Below are 24214 nucleotides of genomic sequence, written 5' to 3'. Positions count from 1 at the left end.
TATAAATAGGCATTTAATGTGAGCATTATTGGTGCATATGTTAGACATTTCTGTAAATTCTAGTCACAATAAAATAAAGTGATTGTGCAGTAATTTACTGTCGTTTCCACTGCATCATGGCATTTAAACAGTGTTATATATTTTTTTAAATTTATGTTAATTACTGTAAGACAAAAAACCTTAGTGTTAAAATAGAGGAGCGTACCAATTTGAAGAAACAATGAAAAGGACATGAAGAAAAATGTAGCTTCATGTCGAATACATGCTAGCTGCGTGTTGATGAGTAAATAAATACAAGACTGATTCTTGAGAACACTACACTGACTAAACCAGACTAATGTACACGAAGCCCAGACAGCACACGGCCGCCGTGTAACTATTTGTGTGATCGCTCACAAAGCTACCGCTAATGCTGACGAAGACAAGAATACATGACGTCAAGCAGCGCAATTCCCACATGCAACGTGGATATTTTTTTTAAAATTATTTTTTTTTAATAATTATCATCCTTTTTGTTACATTAATTGTCATTGTCGTTTCTGTGTATGTTAACATTGGTACTTGGAATGTATACTCTATTGAACTGTCAAATTTATTGCTGATTTATGTTGTACTTTTTTTTGTTATTGTTTTTAATTTTGTTCTTTTTTCATGAAACCTTTAGGTAGTGTGTGAAAGAATGACCTCTTGGTCAATTCCCTTACAAGAGCTGTCCAAAGATGATGTGAACTAACTATAGCAATAATAGCGTGGTACACATTTATTTGGTTGTTAGTGTGATATATATATATGACTCCGCATGTAGGATTTCACTTTTCCTCGGTTCGCCATTATTCTATTGAAATGTTGAAAAATGACTTTCTTCGGGCTTATGATTGGAAAAAGAACCTTATAGTTTGCTATCATTGCACCTGATTTTTCTGATACCCTTCTTACTTTTTAAACATAGCTGTGGACATGGTGAAACAGTTGTTCCACTAAAATGTTTTGTTACTTTACTAGTATATATACACATGGTTACAATTGTCTGCTACTCTGGTTTATAAATGTACACCAGTACTTAACAGGCAAACACACCACCCGAGCTTACATATCTTCAGTCTTGTACAAACACGTTGCTTACAGTTTTTTTCAAATACCTGTACTGCAGGTGAAACAAAACTGACTGGAGAATGAGAATTAGCTCCACTGCAGCCAATTATTATGTGAAAAGTGTAGAATCTGTTTTTATGGCTTTCATTGACCAAGATACGCAAATGATGTTTAATGGATTTCATTACACATAAAGGATTATTTTGGGCAAAACAAACTAATGCTAAATACCTTTTGAAGTACCTGATTGCAGCTGAATTAATTGAAAAGTGAGTGACTAAATAGGCTATAAAAACAAAGGTCAGATAATACAAGATAGAAAGAGTGTTCTGGATTAGTGTGGCTTGGCTCTGATGAAGACTGAGGTGTCAGCCGAAACTGTTTGCGAGGTAGGAGAACTTCTCTTTACATGAAAAATAGTTGCCTAAACACAGGGAAGCTAACATTTAAGTTTCGTGTGTGTATGCGTGTGTGTGTGTGTGTGTGTGTGTGTGTGTATTTGTGGCTTGAGACCTGTTCCGACAAATGGCATATTCTTTAAACATAGAGCTATGACTGCTTTAATTGATGCTGTGAATAAATAGTTTGAAAAAAAAGAGCAAGCGTGTGGGTTCAACAGTAGGACAATGAGAATAAATGTTTTCAAAAACAGAAAACAAAAAACACGTGTAGGGTAACGTGATGATCTACTGGAAAGCAGACAGGTGCTGCAGCATTTTCCTTTGTTGGAAACATGAGTGCACATGCCCTTATGCGTGTTTTTCTTTTTCTTCTCGACCTACAAAGACTGTTACTTTAGTGTGTGTTTGTGTGTGCATGTGTGCATTTGTGTGTTATCCAGGTGTCCCAGTGAGGCTCGTGGGAGGAGAAAGCCCCAGAGAAGGGCGGGTGGAGATCTACCTTTCTGGTCAGTGGGGGACGGTGTGTGATGACGGATGGACCGATCACGATGCTGAAGTTGTGTGTCGACAGATGGGATACAGGTATGTGGGCAGATGTAGGTGGCTGAAGCTGTTGCATAAGGCTGATTGGTCCAAACAGTTCGTTGTAGGTGTTGTTGTACCAAAGTAGCAGCACAACAACAAATGTTGGATGAAATGTTTTTAGTCCATAGCTACAACAAAGCTCATTTGTTTACTAAAGTAATAGGTTAATCATCATAATAGTTCAGAACAATCGTTCCAACGAGATACGATGGATGTTGTTTGTAGAAATGACCTCACCATAAATCAATAAATACATTTTGCGACCAGTTACAGGGTGTACCCCGCCTCCAGTTAGCTGGGATAGCCTCAGCATACCCACGACCCTGGTGAGGATAAATGGTGTAGAAAATGGATGGATGGATGGATAAATTTTGTTCAGAGCCCAGACGTAAATCCAATGAAAAATCTGTGGGGTGACCTGAAGAGGGCTGATCACAAGAGATCTGAGATGTAAATTGCATGTAAATGTAAATATGTGCATACTGCATGTATGTACAATATATAATAATATAGGTGGACATATATATGGATTTGTGTGTGGAGATGAACGGATATATGTATGAATTTTAATGTTGCTAAAAACAAGACCAGCGCAGTTTGAGAAATATCTTACCATTTAGTTAGTTTCTTTCATTCTCTTATATTTTCATTTGCACTCTTGTGACTCTGATTTTTGGTAAACAGTATAAGCCTTGACTTCAATCTACACCTTTTAGTCTGTTTGATTCGTATGTAAGATTTTGTATTGACTACTGATTTGTGGAATAATATATGACAAACTAAACTAAACTCAACTAAACTAAACTACTTTGACTTTGCACTTCCATCCATCCATTTCATGTACTGCTTTATCCTTACAAGGGTCGCAGGCATGCTGGAGCTTATCCCAGCTCACTGCGGGCGCGAGGCGGGGTACACCCTGAACCGGTCGCCAGCCAATCGCAGTGCACATATAGACAAACAACCATTTGTGCACACATTCACACCTAAGAGCAATTTAGAGTCTTCAATCAACCTACCACGTATGTTTTTGGGATGTGGGAGGAAACCGGAGTGCCCGGAGAAAACCCACGCAGGCACGGTGAGAACATGCAAACTCCACACAGGCGGGACCGGGATTTGAACCCCGGTCCTCAGAACTGTGAGGCAGATGTGCTAACCAGTCATCTACCGTGCCGCCGACTTTGCACTTATCTTTGTAAATGTAAATCAGCACCAAAACTGAGCATTATTATCAGAATTTTTTATACTGCTCTTGCATTTAAGCGGATTCTACAGGCCTTCTTAGGATTCTGCTGTAAAATGAAAGGAAAGTTTTCTGTGAGCTGTTGGATAGCAATGTAATCACTCTATATGTTAGTATGCTCGCGCTTAAGTGAATCCAGAACACCATCTCTGCTTGCAGAATCCCTCATCACATCTTGGACTTGGCAGCTGTCTCACTCACAGCCCTTCTTTTGTCTTTGTTTTTCATCTCTTTATCTTACACAGTGTCTCTGTTTCCACTTATTAACTCATCCCACTTGAGGTTTAAATTTAACAACAATGGCTAACGTCAACTGTTGCATTGAAGATACAGTATTGAAATATCTAATCCAATAGTTTTACTGTAATTTCTTCACTTTAAAATGGTAAAGCTGTACATCATTTTCAAAACTAAAATAAACAACCTTTTAGGGGAGCATATTGTGCTAAGTGACATATTATCTCATTTACACTGTGTCCTATTATCCCGCCCCTCTGAGATGCTGTCCTCTTTTCCATATCAAGTTATTGTCGAGGGAATGCTGTCATAAGGACACAAAACTGTCTTCACTCTCCGGCAACACACGACTTGCTGTTTTCTTAAACACGCGTGTGGAGGTGAAAGCCACATCTGGAGAGCATAAGCGTGAGAGAGCAGTGGTGCGTGTTGGAGGCGGGTAAAGTCCAAGCTAGGATCATCGTTCTGTCTGAAACAGGGTGTGGTGAAAGGTCGTTAAATACGCAACACTTCCCCAGTGGTTAGATAGTTCTCCCAGGGTGAAAAAGGAAAAATGTATACAAATTACTGTATGTACAGCCTCATCTTTGACCCAGATTGACCCGAATGACACAAACTGGGATTATTCTGTCACACTGAGCCATAGTGAAACTCAGAGGAGTGTAGTATATTTACACTTCAACTGAGATTTCAGTCAGACGTTTTCTATTTTTTTGGGGGGGGGCTTTTAATATGCCCATTATACAGTATATAGTATACCTCATTTTCAATATGTTTGCATATGTATGCATTATAAACATTTGAAATGCGAATCATCTTTTTGTGATTTTTTTTTTTGCCATTTTATGGCAGTAATAGAGCCACATTTTGAATAAATATGTAACTTTGCTGTCTCATCAAGAGTGATTTTCAGGACGACTGCATGCGAACTGACTTCACTATCAGTCCACATGAATGAAATTACTTTCTTCAGTTCTTCTGTTTGGCAGAAATGCCCCTATGGTTAAGTGTTATAGCGCCACATGTTGTTTTTGAACCCTGAACTTGGGAAATACCAATACTGCCTAATATTGTTCTGTTGAAATACACACTGACCAGGCCAACACACTAAGTGATCTTGCATACATTTATCTTGCATAACCACACTGATGACACTGTTATCAAATAGGATTAGTGACAGAATTCAAGCATTTGCAAGAGATGGGTATCTATGATAGTGTACATTTTGGTGCTGATGCAAATTTGAAAATGTTGACAATGGCTGCATTCTGTTAGATTCGTTCTAGATTGGTCCGCTGTGCTAATTTACACTTGATTGTCTTCAGTTTTAATTTAATAAGATTTTTGTTCAATGGATGTCACTGACAGTGTAGTGGTTCACTCACCTGACTTGGATTCAGTTCCCACTCGGTGATGTGTAAATGTGAGTATGAATTATTGTTTGTCTCTATATGTGCCCTGTAATTGACTGGTGACAAGTCCAGGAAATGGTCTCATTCTCCCAAAGTCAGCTGGCATTGCCTCTAGCTCCCCGTGACCCTGAACAGGATACATTGTCATGAAAAATTATTGGCCCCCTTCTTAAATTGTTATATTTTTGCATAGTTTCCCCACTTTAATGTTTAATATCATCAAACAAATGTAAATAGCAGACAAATGTAACCGAGAGCTTAAAATGCTGTTTTTAAATGGTGATTTCATTTATTAAGGAAAAAAAAAATCATACTTACCTGGCCCTGTGTGAAAAAGTAATTACCCCCCCCCCCCTTATTAAATCATTAATTAATTACCTCCAGACCTGTTCAATCAAGAAATCACTTAAACAGAAGCTGTCTGACAAAATAAAGTCAGACAAAAGATCTAAAAAAAGCTGGAAGAAAAATGACACGATCCAAACAAATTCAAGCACAGTCAAGAAAAAAAAGTAATTGACATCTATCAGTCTGGGTTACAAAGCCATTTCGAAAGCTTTAGGATTCCAGCGAAAAATAGGGAGAGCCATTAACCTTAAATGGAGAAATTATGGAGCAGTGGTAAACCTTCCCAGGAGTGGTCGGCCGACAAAGATTACCCCAAGAGAACAGCAATGACTCATCCAGCAGGCCACAAAGGAAATCAGGACAACTTCTAAAGAAGTACAGGCCTCCCTTGCCTCAGTTAAGAACAGTGAACAGTCATGGCACAAACAACAATAAAGCCATTTTCCCACCACACTTGCTCAATGTGAAAGGACCGTGCGTCACACCGACAACGACCATATCGTTTAGGCTCGTCCATGAGCTACAATTTCACCAAGACTGCTTCGAGGTTTATAAGCCAAGTACAAGTCCGCCACGCCACAGCAAACGGAAATCACTCCGCCAGCCTCTCTCCCATTGGAAGACCATTCTGACGTCACAGCGAAATCACTTTCAAAATAGAGCTTGTTTCTATTCGAGGTTCGCGTCACTGAGCGTCAGACGCCCTGTACATTGTCGCCCCACTCCGCGAGACTGCAAAACGTGCATTCGCTCCCTCAGTACATACACAATGAATGGAAAAGTCACAGGCGTCAATCGCATTGCCAAGTGCAGTGTGAAAAGACCTTAGCGTGCCAAGGCGAAAAAGACTGCCGAACAAAAATAACAGAAAGGCTCGTCTTACTTTTTCAAAAACCATGTGAATGATTCCCAAGACTTTTGAGAGAATATTATATTGACTGACGAGAAGAAAGTTGAGCTTTTTGGAAGGTGTGTGTCTCGCTACATCTGGCGTAAATATAGTACAGCATTTCAGGAAAAAAACAACATACCAACAGTCAAACTGTGGTGGTAGTGTGATGGTCTTGGGCTGATTTCTCCTTCAGGACCTGGACAACTGTGATTGATGGAACCATGAATTCTGCTCTTTAACAGAAAATCTCTTTAACAGAAAATCCTGAAGGAGAATGTACAGCCATCAGTTCGTAACCTGAAGCTGACCATCATTCACACTCACATTCACACCACCACTGAGTTTTAACTGAACCCATGCTACCTCCACAAAAGTCAGGCAAATGAACCACTATACTATTTGTGACTTATTTCAGTTCTGCTTTTGTTCAGAGGAAGAACCCAATTGACAGTTATAAACAAATATTGTCATTCATGCTTTTTGAGTGATTTGGTTTGTGGCATTGGTGATAAATTATAATAATTGGGAAAACACTCTCAACCTTCAATTTGTCCTCTGCAGTGGTCTGGCCAAGGCCCGTGTGATGGCGTACTTCGGCGAGGGGAGGGGGCCCATTCACGTGGACAACGTGAAGTGCAGTGGCGACGAACGCTCCATCACCGACTGCATCAAGCAGCCGCCTGGCACACACAACTGTCGCCACAGTGAGGACGCCGGAGTCATCTGTAACTATGGTGAACATCAGCCTGACCACAAAGAGGTCAAAGGTGAGTCTGTTAGTTTGGTGTGTTTCTCTTTTCTTGATGTTGTTTGAAAGCAATGTGAGCGCCCTGCGATTTATTGCTTGTGTCGGCATGTGAACTAAGTGTGCACAGTCTGTGAGGTGTACTGTACTGAGAAACTAATGAGCCAAGATAAAACATGGTGATATTTTTAGCATGGCCCCTCTCAGTGTGTGTAAATACTGTATGTCCAGGTGGTGAAATGGACCTTTTCTATGTTATTGCTTCACCCTGTCTGTCACACATGGTGACAGACTCACATAGCCGTTTGTTTCCTGAACATTACGCTAGCTATGGACACATGCATACCCTGTAGCAAGTCAACACCCTTTGGGGGATGTTTTGCCTCTGAAAAAGGACCGAACTTTTATATGTAAGTGATCATTTCCCTTGCATATCCCAGACCACTGTGCATTGTAAAAAATATTCATTTAAAGACTTAAATAAGAAAAAAATGTTAAATGTTTAATAAAAGCAACATCCGAGCCTGCATTTATGGTTTAGCAATCACCTCCATCGCAGACTTTCTCATACACGCTAATAGATAACCATCTCTCTTCTTTTTTCAATCAGCTCCTGTCAATCAGATTTGTGGGCTGCGGCTCATACACACTCGGCAGCGTCGAATCATTGGAGGAGAGAACTCTCTAAGGTGAGGCCACAATGTGATGAAAGAGATTTTAATGTTCCTGTATTGTGGCTATTTACAGTAGACCTCCATAGACTGACTCTCTCATATGGAGTTAGCATAAAATTGTCAATTTCAAAAAACACCTTGGTGTCCAGAAAAGGCCTATCTGACAGCTATTTCTGTTTGACCCTGGAATGCGTGGACGATTTTAATTCATATTACACGTTTGCTGAAGTCAGTGATGGTGTAGTGGTACATTCGCCTGACTTTGGTGCGTGGGATCTGTTCCCACTCAGTGACGGTGTGAATGTGAGTGCGAATGGTTGTCCGTGTCCATATGTGCCCTGCGACTGACTGGCGACCAGTTCAGGGTGTAGACCGCTTTTCGCCCGAAGTCAACTGGTATAGGCTCCAGCACCCTGCGACCCTAACCAGGATAAGCGGTGTTGACAATGGATGGAAGGATGTTTACTGAGGCACCAGAGAGACAATATTAAATCCCAAACACTAGAAAAAGTCCCCTTAAAAAAGCCCCACATAAAAGTATATGGGATATGGAACGCCTTTTCCAGTCTCAATAATACAATGGCAACTACAAATCTGAAACAGAGAGGAAGAAAACATTTGTATTATACTTGACAATAAGTAGGCGGCACGGTGGCCGACTGGTTACAGCGTCAGCCTCACAGTTCTGAGGACCCGGGTTCAATCCCCGGCCCCGCCTGTGTGGAGTTTGCATGTTCTCCCCGTGCCTGCGTGGGTTTTCTCCGGGCACTCCGGTTTCCTCCCACATCCCAATAACATGCATGAATTGGAGACTCTAAATTGCCCGTAGGCATGACTGTGAGTGCGAATGGTTGTTTGTTCCTATGTGCCCTGCGATTGGCTGGCAACCAGTTCAGGGTGTACCCCGCCTCCTGCCCGATGACAGCTGGGATAGGCTCCAGCAGCCCCGCGACCCTAGTGAGGAGAAGCGGCTCAGAAAATGGATGGATGGCTTGACAATAACTGGGAGCAATACAATCCACTGGCTTGGCCCACACTGAAATAAAGATACTTCGGTTAAACTAGAAAATCCAGACACTTCTTGTTTGTGTTCACATAGAATAATTAAGCTGGGATATGCACATTATCAGGTCTGAATGACTACAGGCCTGTCGCTTACCAAGCCAATTGGTCGGTGGATGATGCAGTCAACAATAGTAGACTAGCCAACGACTTGAACACCTTCTACTGCAGATTTGAAAAGGACACTTTCACACCCCACACATCCGCACCACCGACCACAATCGCACTTCTGACTTCTGCGTTGACCATTCATGAACAGGATGTGAGACGCATCTCCAACCTACTAAAGATCAACAAAGCGGCCGGCCCAGACCTTGTTTCCCCATCATGCCTCAAAGTCTGCGTGGACCAGCTCGCTCCAGTCTTCACACAGATCTTTAATAGTTCTCTGGAACTGTGTAGTACCGTCCTGTTTCAAAAGCTCCACCATCATCACAGTTCCCAATAAACCTGCAATCTCCGGTTTGAATGACTACAGGCATGTTGCCCTGACATCTGTGGTCATTGAAATTGTTTGAACGCTTCGTGCAGGACCACCTCAAGCGCATCACAGGACCCCTGGTGGACCCCCCTGCAGTTTGCCTACTGAGCAAACAGGTCTGTGGATGACGCAGTCAACATGGGACTGCACTTCATCCGAGAACACGTTGACGGCGCAGGGACCGACGCGAAGATTCTGTTTGTGCACTTCAGCTCTGCGTTCAACACCATCATCCCCAAACTCCTCTCCTCCAAGCTTCTCCACCTCAGCGTCTCGCCTACCATCTACCGGTGGATTCACAGCTTCCTGACGGGCAGGACACAGTAGGTGAGACTGGGGAACACCACCTCATCCACACGCAACATCAGTACCGGGGCGCCCCAAGCATGTGTCCTCTCTCCGCTGCTCTTCTCTTGCTACACGAACGACTGGACCTCAACGCACTCGGGTGTTAAACTCCTGAAGTTTGCAGACAACGCCACAGTCATCTGCCTCATCAAAGACTGACGAGTCGGCATATTGACACTAAGTGGAGTGACTGGAGATTTGGTGCGGGCGACACAACCTGGAACTGAACACGCCCAAGACTATAGAGATGATCGTGGACTTCTGGAAGCATCCTTCAACACAGCTGCCCCTCACGCTGTCCTACTGCCATGTGTCAACCCTTAAGACATTCAAGTTCCTTGGAATTCCAGTCTCTCAGGACCCGAAGTGGGAGACCAACATCAACTCCATCCTCAAAAGGGCCCAGCAGGATGTACTTCCTGCGGCTTCTGAGGAAGCATGGCCTGCCACATTGTCGGTATCTCCTACCCACCCTTGGGGACTTGCACGCTGCCAGAACTAAGACAAGAGCATGCGAAATCTTCTTGGAGCTCCATATCCTGATCACCACCTCTTCCAGCTGCTTCCCTCAGATCGACGCTATCAATCAATGATAACAATCAAGCAGACATTCCAACAGCTTTGTCGATCTTGTCATTAAATTGCTAGAGGACTTTGCATCATTTGCACAACTGTAATTGTATCAGCTTTACCACATTACCGGTAACCTTTTATTGCTAAGTGACTCCCCGAAGTGTGTTTTTATGTTTTTACAGTATGTCTCAAAAGTATTTTTTGTCAAAACGGCTGTCTATTTTCGTACTAGAGCAGCTCCAACTACCTGAGACAAATTCCTTGTGTGTTTTTAACATACTTGGCAAATAAAGAGGTTTGTGATTTTGATTCTGATTTCATACAATTGACACAATTCTTAATTCTGCGTTAGCCTTTGTAGTCACTTGTGTACGTTGGTGCACTTATACTTGTGCCTTAGGAGTGGCTGGCCGTGGCAGGCTGCGATACGTTTGCGGGGGTCCCGAGGAGACGGGCGACTGGTGTGTGGAGCCACTCTGATTGACACCTGCTGGGTCCTCACATCAGCACACTGCTTTAAGAAGTAAGAGGATACAACAGATTTATTTATTTCTGCACATGCACAAGCATATTGGAGCATATAAACATCTAATTCATGTAAATGAATAGTAAATGGAGACATATTAGGAGTCCCTAACGGTTTTCCCACTCAATCAGGGTGCAAATGTGAATGGTTGTCTGTTTCTATATGTGCCCTATGAATAACTGACACCCAAGTAGCTTGGCTTTTCCCCGATGTCAGCTGAGAAAGGCTCCAGCTCCCTGTGACCTGAACAGGATAAGTAGTATATGAAATGGATGGATGGCTGGAATGTTTTTCAAACAGTTCTCAGGTGTCTTGATAAAGTCTCTGTCTATCTTAAGTCAAAATTCACAAAGGATAAATAATTATACAGCTTATTTAACATCTATTTGTAACACTGGTTTCAATTTTTTTGGCAGGGGGGGCAGGTTCTGTGTCCATTAATTTTTTTTAATTGGGCAAACAACAGATATAATTTGTTATTTCAATTCACACTTGATGGTTGGGCAAGCACTTCAGAGACCACACTATTTGTTTTATATATATATGTTTGGCGGGACGGTGGATGACTGGGTAGCACATCTGCCTCACTGTTCTGAGGACCGGGGTTCAAATCCTGGTCCCGCAAGTGTGGAGTTTGCATGTTCTCCCTGTGCCTGCATGGGTTTTATCCGGGCACTCCGGTTTCCTCCTACATCCCAAAAACATGCATGGTAGGTTGATTGAAGACTCTAACTTGCCCTTAGGTGTGAATGTGTGCGCGAAGGGTTGTTTGTTTATAACTGCCCTGCGATTGGCTGGCGACCAGTTCAGGGTGTACCCCGCCTCTCGCCCGAAGATGGCTGGGATAGGTCCAGCATGTCCGCGACCCTTGTGAGGATAATGCGGTATGGAAAATGGATGGATATATATATATATATGTGGGGCTGCTTTTCAGCAAGTCACCTGACTATATATATATATATATATATATATATATATATATATGTGGGGCTGCTTTTCAGCAAGTCACCTGACTATATATATAGTCACCTGACTATATATATAGTCAGGTGACTGGCTAGGCCATTCTAGCAGCTTTATTTGTTTGTTTCTTTGAAACCAGTTCAGAGTTTGCTTGGCTGTATGTTTTGGATCATTATCCTGCTGAAATGTCCACCCTCGTATCAGTTTCATCATCCTCGTCGATGGCAGCACATCTTTGTCAAGAATGTCTCTGTACATTTGCCCATTCAACCTTCCTTCTATCATGTGAAGTTTACCAGTACCATTTGCTGAAAAGCAGCCCCACACCATCATGTACCCACCTCCGAACATCACTGTCGGTATGGTATTTTTAGGGTGATGTGCAGTGCCATTTCTCCTCCAAACGTGGTGTGCACTATGGCCTCCATCCATCCATCCATCCATTTTCTGAGCCGCTTCTCCTCACAAGGGTCGCGGGCGTGCTGGAGCCTATCCCAGGTGTCATCGGGCAGGAGGCGGGGTACACCCTGAACTGCTTGCCAGCCAATCGCAGCACTATGGCATCCAAGCAGTTCAATTTTGCTCTCATCAGACCAGACTATATTATCCCAGTATTTAACCGGCTTGTCCAAATTTTGTTCAGCAAACTTTAACAAGCTTTGACATGCTTTTTGTTTTCAGCAGTGGGGTCTTACGTGGGGAGCGTGCATAAAGGCCATGGTGGCGGAGTACATTACTCACTTTTTTCCTCATGACAACAGTACCTGCTAATTCCAGGTCTTTTTTAAGCTCTCCATAGGTGGTCCTTGGCTCTTGGAAAACTCTTCTGATTATACTTTGCACTCCTCTGTCACATATCTTGCGAGGAGCACCTGATCGAGGCAAAATTATGGTGGTATGATTGGCTTTCCACTTAAGTATTGTGGCCCCAACCGTGCTCACTGGAACGTTCAGAAGCTTAGATGTGTGCCCGGAACCAATGCCATCGTTATGTTTTGGAACAATTAGTTTGTGATGGTCTTGAGACAGTTCTTTGCTCTTACCCATCATGAGATGTGTCTTGACTCACACCTTGGCAATGAGACCATCAATTAGGACAAAACCATCTGATATTCATTTGCACTGACAAGGGGCTGGATTGCTGTTTGATTATTGATAGATTTTAGGTGTTGTCTTGGCTTTCCATGCGTTTTTGGATCTCCCTTTCTTAATGTGTTCAATACTTTTTCCAAGTATCATTTCACATGTTTACACACAACTTAATTTCTGATCTTATTTGTTAAACCTTCTTTGTATGTGTGGATTACTTGGGTTGTTTGCAACATCTGGTGAAATTTTCAGGTCAATAGCACCTTTGGAAGTATATTTAGTGAGAACAATGGTGACGTTAAAAAGTTATTTCAGCCGCTGCATATTTCTAGACTTGGCAATAAGGGACAGATGGTGTGGTTGTTGTTTTTTTCATTGTAATATGTATCCATCCATTTTCTGAGCCGCTTCTCCTCACTAGGGTCGCGGGCGTGCTGTAGCCCATCCCAGCCATCATCGGGCAGGAGGCAGGGTACACCCTGAACTGGTTGCCAGCCAATCGCAGGGCACATACAAACAAACAATATCCGCACTCACATTCACACCTACGGGCAATTTAGAGTCTCCAATTAATGCATGTTTTTGGGATGTGGGAGGAAACCGGTGTGCCCGGAGAAAATCCACGCAGGCACGGGGAGAACATGCAAACTCCACACATGCAGGGCCAGGGATTGAACCCCGGTCCTCAGAACTGTGAGGCTGACGCTCTAATCAGTCGTCCACCGTGCCGCCTCTAATATGCACTTAACATATATAATCCAGAACAGTGATCCAGTTGTGAAAGAGTGCATGCAAATGTAAGCATGAATCAGAATCAGAATCATCTTTATTTGCCAAGTATGTCCAAAAACACAAGGAATTTGTCTCCGGTAGTTGAAGCCGCTCTAGTACGACAACAGACAGTCAATTTACAGAAAACTTTGGAGACAGAAAGAAATTGACAGTCACTGAGCAGTAAAGGGTTGCTAGTTATCTGGTAATGCCGGTAAAAAACATTTTTTGACAATTGTGCAAAGCGATGCAGAGTCCTCTAGCAAAGAATGTTATGTTCAAATTGTGTTTTAATTATAAGTTTTGAATCATAAATGATTTGTTTTGTTCATGCGATTTCTCACATTGCAGTTGAAAGATAAAGTGGCATCTTAAAAAAGCATATTACAGAGTTTATAACAGAAAGTTCTGTAGCTTTCCTGGCATACAGCCTATGATAAGATCTATGTTTTTCCACATAAACACTGTGGTTAATGGAAGTTTGGCTCAAACATGAATTCTCCCCAATCTGTTTATTCAGTGAGAATACACAATAATAAATTTCCGTTTTTGGTTTGACACACAGACCCCTTCCAATACGGTACGACTGACCACAGGACTTTTTAATGTCCAAATGTGAATCAAGATAGACGTATATTTGGAAGTCCCACGGGGAAGTTTTGATGCTCACCGTAACAAAGACGTACGTCCGTAAACTTTAATCCATGAACTTCATCTGGTTCATGATTGAAATTAGCAGAGAAGCCAGCGGGAAGGAAAAGTGGAGGGTTGTGACAGAAGAACACACAAAGAGATTAGTTTTATACTTAATCTTCCTGACCTCGTTACAGACACCACACCAATAAATCACAATTTTTCCACATTAAGGAGAGTAAGAAATCATTAATTGTGCTTTTCTTTACCTTCTCACGCACCATTCCCAGGCTCTTTTTGATACTGTACGTGAACAAACTGAGAAGCGAAAAAAAAAAAAAAAGATCCAACCACTTCCATTTTACTGACAGAATTTTTTTGAAATGCAAATTCTGTGATGAATCTTAAAAACCTTTGGAAATGATCTATTTCTCTTCCACTTTCTACAAATAGTGGATGGAAAATCCTTTGAAAGTAGGTCATGTTTGAACAGTAATCATCCCTGACTAGTACCAAAATACACTGTTAACCTAAGTACTGCGACACCTTGCCATTACAACTACAAGATGTGAAAATGGAAGAACATGGAGTTGGTCTATAAAAGATATTATAACAAATTAATAACTATATACAATATTTTTCTGAAAATGTACAATGTACCAATTCTCAATGGAACGAAGTGTCAAGATATGTCACCATTACATCATCTAGAGCAGGGGTGTCAAACTTATTTTTGTTGCACATTTTCACATGATAGTTATGAGTTCCCTTGGAGGGCTGTTATGAATGCAAACCCATATCAAGGAATTATCACCACATATAATTACATATACACAACAAATTGATGAATAACGAGTTTTAAAATCAGAAGCCTATAAAAACATATTTTAATGACTACATTTGTTTTCAAGGCGGCACGTGGATGACTGGTTAGCACATCTGCCTCACTGTTCTGAGGACCGGGGTTCAAATCCTGACCCGCATGTGTGAAGTTTGCATGTTCTCCCCGTGCTTGCGTGGATTTTTTCCGGGTACTGCGGTTTCCTCCCACATCCCAAAAACATTTGTGGTAGGTTGATTGAAGACTCTAAATTGCCCGTAGCTGTGAATGTGAGTGTGAATGGTTGTTTGTTTATATGTACCCTGTGATTGGCTGGTGACCAGTTCAGGGTGTACCCCGCCTCTCGCCTGAAGATAGCTGAGATAGGCTCCAGCACGCCCGCGGCCCTAGTGAGGATAAGTGGTACAGGAAGTCCGCCTGACAGAGGACACTGCCATATCTTCCCAACATATCCTCACAGTACGCTTGGGTCTGCCAGAATGGACCTGCTTCTTCCCAACCATCGAAGCCAACTTACCACCAGGTGGTGATCAGTTGAGCGCTCCGCCCCTCGCTGCACCTGAGTGTCCAAAACAAGCGGTTGCAGGGCCGATGACACGACCAGATATTTGATCTTCGAATCGCGGCCTAGCGTGTCCTGGTGCCAAGTGCACGTGGACATTCTTACGTCTGAACATGGTGTTCATTATGAACAATCCATGATGAGCACAGAAGTCCAATAACAGAACACCCCAAAGGTTCAGATTGGGGGGCCGTTCCTCCCAATCACGCCCATCCAGGTTTCACTGTCATTGTCCATGTGAGGGTGGAAATCCCCCAGAAGAACGAGGAAATCTCCAGCAGGGGCGCTCTCGACCACCCACTCCAAGGACTTCAAAACGGGTGGGTAGTCTGAGCTGCTGTTAGGTGCAGAGGCACAGACAAGTTGCTCAATGCTTCTCACCGTGGGTAACTCCAGAGTGGAAGAGAGTCAAACCACTCTCGAGAAGACTGGTACTGGAGCCCAAGCTGTGTGTCGAGGCGAGCCCGACTATGTCCAATCGGAATTTCTTGACCTCGCACAACATTTCAGGTGCTCTCCTTGCTAGAGAGGTGACATTCCAGCTCCCTAGAGCTAGCTTCTGTAGCCAAGAATCGGACTGCCACGGTCCCCGCCATCGGCCGCCACCCAGCTCACATTACAACAACCTGACTGTTCCCACGACGTTGGAAACATAGAGCTGTCCAAAATGTCTTGGTTCAATGAATTGATGTTCAGAGATCATTAAAGATGTTTAAATCTTACCCTAACCCCCGATTGGTTAATGGGTTGATTAAGTGGGGTGTTGTGTCTCTAGATAGATAGATAGATAGATAGAATAAGTAGGGCTTTTTTAAATAAAAGTTAAATTTAAATTTAAATTTAAATTTTCAAATTTACACAGTGAACAAACAAAGAAACGTGACATTAAGAATCTCACGTTTCTTTTCTCATGAATCAAATAATGGGTCTGACTCATTAAAATACTTTGCAGACCAAGATCGGAAATGTTACAATGTAACCCATGACGTATGACATTCACCCACTGCAGAATGAATACTGAGTTGCATTCTCACCTCTCCCCACCTTTTCTTTGCACACTTTAAGTGTTAGTTTACAGCAGTCATGTGTTACACCACAATCGGTGGTTTCTGTAGCTTTAAAAAGACGGCCTAGTATCATTTGGCCTCCTTACAGCTATCAGGTTATCTCTATTTATATTTATATTTTGTGACTGTACAGCTCAGAGCCTGCCAACTGTAACAAAACTCCAGACCATTTTAACCACGGGAAAGGTAACTTGGACGTCATGATTACTGGAATTTTAATATCGTCTGTCCACCTGACACCAAACACATTAACAGATGGAGGAAGTGTTTGTTTTTAAATGTATTAAGCTGGCTGGCCATTCTGCATGGATTGTTACACTCTTTTTTTTACACTGATTCTTTCTTCCTATGTTGGCGTCAAGATAACCACCGTCAAACACATTTTCAGAAACACCCAAACATGTCAACAAGTGAATAGAAACACTTCCTCATGTGGCCTTGTGACTCAGATCGAATCATAAACACAAGCCGACAGGATGACAGATTTACTGATTATATTTTGCAAAACGTTTGCTGGGATTTTTTTGTTCATGCGTCACTGGCAGGTTGGTCATCTTCAACAAAGCTCCATTAAAGAAGATGATTGGTAACTTTAGATGAATAAATTGAGATGAATTGAGAATAAAAAGAAGGATGTACAAGATCTACTTCATGAGGTATATATGTATAATAAAATTCAATATGAATTTATACATGATTTGTGCGTGCGGGCGGGCGGCACAGTGACGACTGGTTAGCACATCCGCCTCACAGTTCTGAGGATCCGGGTTCAAATCTGCCCTTGCCTGTGTGGACTTAGCATGTTCTCCCCGTGTCTGCGTCGGTTTTCACGGGTACCCTTGTTTCCTCCCACATCCCAAAAACGCACGGTAGGTTAATTGAAGACTCTAAATTGCCCGTAGGTATGAATGTATCATTTGGCCTCCTTACAGCTATCAGGTTATCTCTATTTATATTTATATTTTGTGACTGTACAGCTCAGAGCCTGCCAACTGTAACAAAACTCCAGACCATTTTAACCACGGGAAAGGTAACTTGGACGTCATGATTACTGGAATTTTAATATCGTCTGTCCACCTGACACCAAACACATTAACAGATGGAGGAAGTGTTTGTTTTTAAATGTATTAAGCTGGCTGGCCATTCTGCATGGATTGTTACACTCTTTTTTTTACACTGATTCTTTCTTCCTATGTTGGCGTCAAGATAACCACCGTCAAACACATTTTCAGAAACACCCAAACATGTCAACAAGTGAATAGAAACACTTCCTCATGTGGCCTTGTGACTCAGATCGAATCATAAACACAAGCCGACAGGATGACAGATTTACTGATTATATTTTGCAAAACGTTTGCTGGGATTTTTTTGTTCATGCGTCACTGGCAGGTTGGTCATCTTCAACAAAGCTCCATTAAAGAAGATGATTGGTAACTTTAGATGAATAAATTGAGATGAATTGAGAATAAAAAGAAGGATGTACAAGATCTACTTCATGAGGTATATATGTATAATAAAATTCAATATGAATTTATACATGATTTGTGCGTGCGGGCGGGCGGCACAGTGACGACTGGTTAGCACATCCGCCTCACAGTTCTGAGGATCCGGGTTCAAATCTGCCCTTGCCTGTGTGGACTTAGCATGTTCTCCCCGTGTCTGCGTCGGTTTTCACGGGTACCCTTGTTTCCTCCCACATCCCAAAAACGCACGGTAGGTTAATTGAAGACTCTAAATTGCCCGTAGGTATGAATGTGAGTGTGAATGGTCGTTTGTTTAAATGTGCCCTGCGATTGGCTGGCGACCAGTTCAGGGTGTACCTTGCCTCTCGCTCGTAGATAGCTGGGATAGGCTCCAGCACACCCGCGACCCTAGTGAGGAGAAGCGGCTCAGAAAATGGATGGCTGGATGGATGGATGGTGTGCGTGAGTGCATGTGAGGTGCATGTGTGCTTGCTCTTGATTATGCACTGGTAACATTCTTATTCAGAGCACTTTCGCACCTAGCCATTGGCCAAAAACAGCATTTCCAATTTTGATTAATTTCATGTTAATGACTTTTGTCACAGAGTTGAATGTTGTTGGGAATGTAATTTAGCTACATCCCCACTCGATAGAGCAACTGCACTCTCAGTTTTGACATTCTGAGAGCTTTTAATTTAACAGTAGGTTAAAAAAAAACAATATATATATATATATATATATATATATAATTTATTATTTATTATTATTAATATTATTAATTTATTATTATATACAATTTTGAAGGACTGCACTGCATCACAGCGTTTTCTCATGCTGTATTTTGTTGATATGATTTCCCAGTAGCTTCATGAGAGATCTTCAAAATATTAGGAACAGCTGGCACTATCATGCTTCTTATCCCTCTATCTGTGCACAGGTACGGAAACAGCACCAAGCAGTACAAAGTCAGAGTGGGTGACTATCACTCCCTCGTCCCCGAGGAGTATGAGGAGGAGTACGGTGTCAATCAGATCGTCATCCATCCAAGTTACCGCTCCCACAGCAACGATTACGACCTGGCCTTGGTTCGGCTGTCACCGGGGGCTGTGGGTCACACACCGGGAGAGTGCGTGTCATTCAGCCGTCACGTCCTTCCCGCCTGTCTGCCCCTGAGGAAGGAGAGAGCGCTCAAACAAGCCAGCAACTGTCACATCACTGGCTGGGGTGATACAGGTGAGCTTTTGTGTGTGTGTGTGTGTGTGTGTGTTGAAAGGGGGGTAGTGGGGGGTGAAGGTAGAGGGGCCCTGAAGTGCAGAACAAGCTGGGAAACTGTCGCAGATGACAGTGTATTGTCCCTGGGAAGCGTCTCATAGTGGGGCTGCGTCACACACCTTAAAAGTGGATGATATCCAAAACCAATAGGTTTCTTGCTTCGTTCCTGAACAGATATCCCTGAAAGTATAGCAATTAGAATGTACCTTTCACAAAAGAAAACGCTATGTAGGGTAGACCAGGGACAATTGTCATATTTTTGAAAAAAAAAAAAAAAAGAACTTTCTTACCTCAGAATTATGTTTCCCCTTACAAATGTTGCTGTGTCTGCTTTTTTACACTGCTTTTTCACACGTGGATTAAGGGCCAAACTAAGCATGTTCTGGGTGAATCAGGTGACTCTTAACTTTTTTTTAACTTTTTCTAACCTGATTGGAGCAATTGCAAATAGTGTTCCAACAGACCTGTGTTACAACTATCCCCGCTCTCCCCTACTGTACATGAACATATAAAGAAGTTTACAATACCTCACCCCCCCCCCCCCCCCCATGGATTTGAGGTTCGCTATTTATGCATTGACCTATTTACATTTTTTTCTGTAGAACCTATCCCCTGCTATTCACTGATAAACTCCCTTCCTCCAGGAAATATGTTGAAACGATAGATGTACTGTATGTCGGGGAGGAGCTAAATTTGGAACACTACTCGGGGAAAATATACACCCGTCACATTGCCAGAAGACTGTTGAACAGTGGTGAATTCTGTCAACATGTATTATTGTCACCATATGAAAGTCATAGTACATGTCATCTGTTAGTCATCTTTAAATGTGAACGGCATTGGTTGTTGCTTACCCCCCACAAAAAAAAAAAAACAACCCAAAAAACAATAACAGCCCACTAAGTGGTCAAGTGTCTGGTTTTATTAAATCCATGTTTGCTTGAATTATATGTGTGTAGAGGGGGGAGGGTAAAGGAGTGTTTTATTAGTTTGCTGAAGAGCTGTGACAACACTGACTATTTAAAGTGTCTAATGTACTGAAGGGAGCCGACCCTTTGACTTAACAAGAAGATGTCTGCTTTGCACAAGTGCTTGGATTTCGCACCTTTATATCACTCACACAAAGACATTGACACATACGTAGTAGCCCAGGACTTTATTATTGTAACAACCAACTCATGGAAAGAGTCTCTGAGCTATGTAACAACCTTTGTTGCTGTGGCTGACTGTTCTGTTTATTTAACCTAGTGGGAACACTCCTGCAAAGAGCCTTATCAATTTTCAATGATGTCCAACTTCACGTTTGCTGTGGTTCAATGGTCAAATTGGTGCATGTTTAGTTTCAGTCCAGGGAAATTTCCCACAGAAAACATTCATGGATTATCACGTATAATATTGCTTTTAAAATTGTTATTTCATAATAACACACCTCCTGTCAAATGAAGAATCCTATAGATTGTCATCCATCTTATTTTGGATGCAGCTGGGTTTAAAAGTCAAGTCAAGTGCTCTATGTATGGTGTTTGTTCATGGTTGTTAAACTTTCAAGAATTATTTTCATATTGTCATGACATCCATCCATTCATTTTCCATAACATTTTCCTCATTAGGCAGTGGGTGAGCTGGAGCCTATCCTGGCCTGACTTTAGTTGAGAGGCGGGGTATATGGTGCATTGGTCACCAAGCAATCGCAGGGGACATAAGGACAAAAGAAAAACAGAAAAAACATTCACACTCACACCTCTGGACAATTTAGAGTATTCAAATAACCAAACAGGCATGTTTTTGAGGAATCCAGAGTACCCAGAGAAAAACAGGGAGAACATGCAAATCTCACACAGGAATGCCAAAACTGAGATTCAAACACAGAACCTCTCAACTGTTAGACAGATGTACTGACCACTATTCCCACCGTTCTCGTGTCGTGGTAGTAATCCTGTATTTTGAAATATATCTGTGTAAGAGGTGACATGCTTTAGGAGCTGGGCTTCAAGCTCACATTTTTGGCATGTTTTTAACTTTCTACATACAGCATTTTCTTTGCTGTCATGTAAATTGTGTCCAGTACCTGGGGTTAAAAAGTCAGGTCACTAGGCGCAGTCGGTAGAATGTTATTTCCAATAGTTAACTTGAACAGACTATTTTATGATGTTTGTTTTATATTCAATTTATGTATTATTTTTTTCTTTTTTCCAGTCGACTAATGGTTAGATAACAGCCAGGTCAGTTTTTTAAATGGACATTATAATTTCAAGCATTGTTTCATGCTGTCATGGCAATAATAATATTGATTTTGACTTATATCAGCTCTGACATGCTTTAGTAGCTAGGCTCAGAGGTCTAATTCTTGACGTTCAACAAATGTTCTTCACTTTAGCGTAAAATGTGTGACGTAACTCGAGCTACAAGTCAGGCAAGTAGGTTGAGTTGTTGGATTCCCCTTCACAGATTTTAAGGAACGTATGGATTCAAGTCAGTAGGTGCAGTATGTATTATTATTTTATTTGTTTTAATGGTGAATGAAACTTGCTAAGATTCTTTCATACTGTCATGGCAGTTATCACATGTACTTCAATTTAGGCTTAATTAATTTTGTGGGCTATTGGGTAGCACATCCGCCTCACAATTCTGAGTTTTGGGGTTTGAATCTGGACTCTGGCCTTCCTGTGTGGAGTCTGGATGTTCTGTCCGTGCTTGCGTGTTTTTTTTTTCCAGTTTCTGCCCATAATCCCCAACCATGTTTATTTGAAGACTCTAAAATTGTCCATAGGTGTGAATGTGAATTTGAATGTTTGTTTATTGGTGGGCGGCACGGTGGCCGACTGGTTAGAGCGTCAGCCTCACAGTTCTGAGGACCCGGGTTCAATCCCCGGCCCCGCCTGTGTGGAGTTTGCATGTTCTCCCCGTGCCTGCGTGGGTTTTCTCCGGGCACTCCGGTTTCCTCCCACATCCCAAAAACATGCATGAATTGGAGACTCTAAATTGCCCGTAGGTGTGAATGTGAGTGCGAATGGTTGTCTGTTTGTATGTGCCCTGCGATTGGCTGGCAACCAGTTCAGGGTGTACCCCGCCTCCTGCCCGATGACAGCTGGGATTGGCTCCAGCACGCCCGCGACCCTAGTGAGGAGAAGCGGCTCAGAAAATGGATGGATGGATGGATGTTTATTGGTGCTGCGATGGGCTGGTCCAATCAAGGGTGCCCGAAAACAGCTGGGATCGCCTCCATCACACCCTAACCTTAGGATAAGTGGTGTAGAAGATGGATGGATGTTTTTAGCCTTTTCTTCACTTTGTTGCAATGTTTACGCAGCAAAGTCGCATGCAACTTGACGCACAAATGTCAACAAATGATTACATAAACACATTGACAAAGTGTTGGTTAAATGTGTATTGTAACACAAATAATCAGAACGCGTCTGAAGCCCACTGTTGAATTTCTCCGCAGGCCGCTCATATTCCAAGACCCTCCAGCAGGCGCCGCTCTCCCTCCTCCCTCGCCGCCAATGCCAGCAGTATTTTCAGGGAGCTTTCACCAGCCGCATGCTGTGTGCCGGCAGCGTGCAGCAAGAGAAGCGTGTGGACAGTTGCCGCGGCGACAGCGGAGGGCCGCTCGTGTGTGAGCGTCCCGGAGGGGGCTGGGTGGTTTATGGTGTCACGTCGTGGGGTCACGCCTGCCGGACGCAGCAGTCGCCCGGCGTCTACACCAAAGTGTCCGCCTTCAGCTCCTGGATACACAAGGTGATGACACATCACGAGGGAAAACATAGAAGCCGATAAACAAAAGTGACCTCTAAGTCTCCACACTGACTTACCTGATTGGTCAGTTGAGTTGAATGAGGGTCACATGACCAAAAAAAAAAAAAAAGACAATACCGGCCTTTTTGCTCCACAAAAGCATGTCTTTGTCATAAGCACTTATTTAAATACGTTCCTTCGTACTTATGTCTCTGCAATATTGTAATGAAAATATTTTTTAATGTCCTGTATTTTGTAACAGCATTTTGTACATGTGAGTCATAAAGTTGTTTAAAGGGACCACCCTTTACTAAAGCATGCATGTGTGAAGTGATTGCATTATTGTCTTTCCGGATTTGCAGTCAATTGTCTGCGCTTTTGTGCCCGCTTGTTTGACAAAGCCAAAACGCGTCACTTCATTCTTTTGTCATTTTAAATTTGCGGTCACATTTTTCAGGTCGTACTCTTGTCAATCTGGTATCAAAACTTATATCAGTGTTTCTCCTTAGCAGGGCCAGAAGTAATTACGAATCAAAGCACATAATAGTATTTCTACTATTGATTTTTACATATTGACTTCCTGTTCGTGATCATTTATTGTGCTAGGAGATTTTAACGACAGGGGGAAAATCTGATACACTTGAATAAGACAGACGCTTCTGAACGCTGTCTCTTTATGTTGATGGATGAATCTGTCTGTTTTCAATGTACTGTACTGATTATCAATAAACAGATTTAAAAAAAAAAAAACTTTACCCAAAAAAATTAAATTTGTGATCCTCTCATATTCGAGATTCACTATTAGCGACATCGCCATCACCGCAAGTTTTTGGGGAACCTATCATCCGCTTTTTGAAAAAAAAAAAAAAAAAAAATCACCTTTTTGCTGTTTTATTCTCAGGCCAAAGCCTGTAAAATATAAAAGTATTGCTTTGGCACCATCTGGTGGAATGCTGTTGCCAAAGAATAAAGTAGGAGTCAAGGGAAGAGTCAGGCCATTGCATAGAAAAATGGCAATTTGCCAATCTTGTGGCATCTGTTGGCAATTATAAAAACATTTTTCAGGGGAGTTAATTACTTGTAATGTTAATTTACTTGCAATTATAAATTACCTGTCAATTAATTGTACGTTTTTGTAAATATATATTATTTCAGTATTTGCGGCAGGGTTCGGTCCCTATATACGCTATACCCAT

At 42.2% G+C, this 24214-nt stretch overlaps 1 protein-coding gene across 1 annotated transcript in view; it reads left to right on the top strand.

The window, feature by feature from the left end:
• prss12 (serine protease 12) overlaps positions 1-23336 on the top strand; it is a 37634-nt gene extending 14298 nt beyond the window's left edge. Inside the window, exons 9-14 of the mRNA XM_061679808.1 lie at positions 1934-2075; positions 6775-6980; positions 7569-7647; positions 10497-10619; positions 18949-19244; positions 22729-23336. Of these exons, the coding sequence (XP_061535792.1) occupies positions 1934-2075; positions 6775-6980; positions 7569-7647; positions 10497-10619; positions 18949-19244; positions 22729-23060 (1178 nt within the window). The 3' untranslated portion in view covers positions 23061-23336. The remainder of the gene's footprint in view (positions 1-1933; positions 2076-6774; positions 6981-7568; positions 7648-10496; positions 10620-18948; positions 19245-22728) is intronic.
• The last annotated feature ends 878 nt before the right edge of the window (positions 23337-24214 follow it).

The sequence above is a fragment of the Phycodurus eques genome, chromosome 6 (assembly GCF_024500275.1).
Source record: "Phycodurus eques isolate BA_2022a chromosome 6, UOR_Pequ_1.1, whole genome shotgun sequence".
Lineage (NCBI taxonomy): Eukaryota > Metazoa > Chordata > Actinopteri > Syngnathiformes > Syngnathidae > Phycodurus > Phycodurus eques.
The sequence above is the reverse complement of the archived record's forward strand: the minus strand, read 5'-3'. Positions and strand labels throughout refer to the sequence as shown.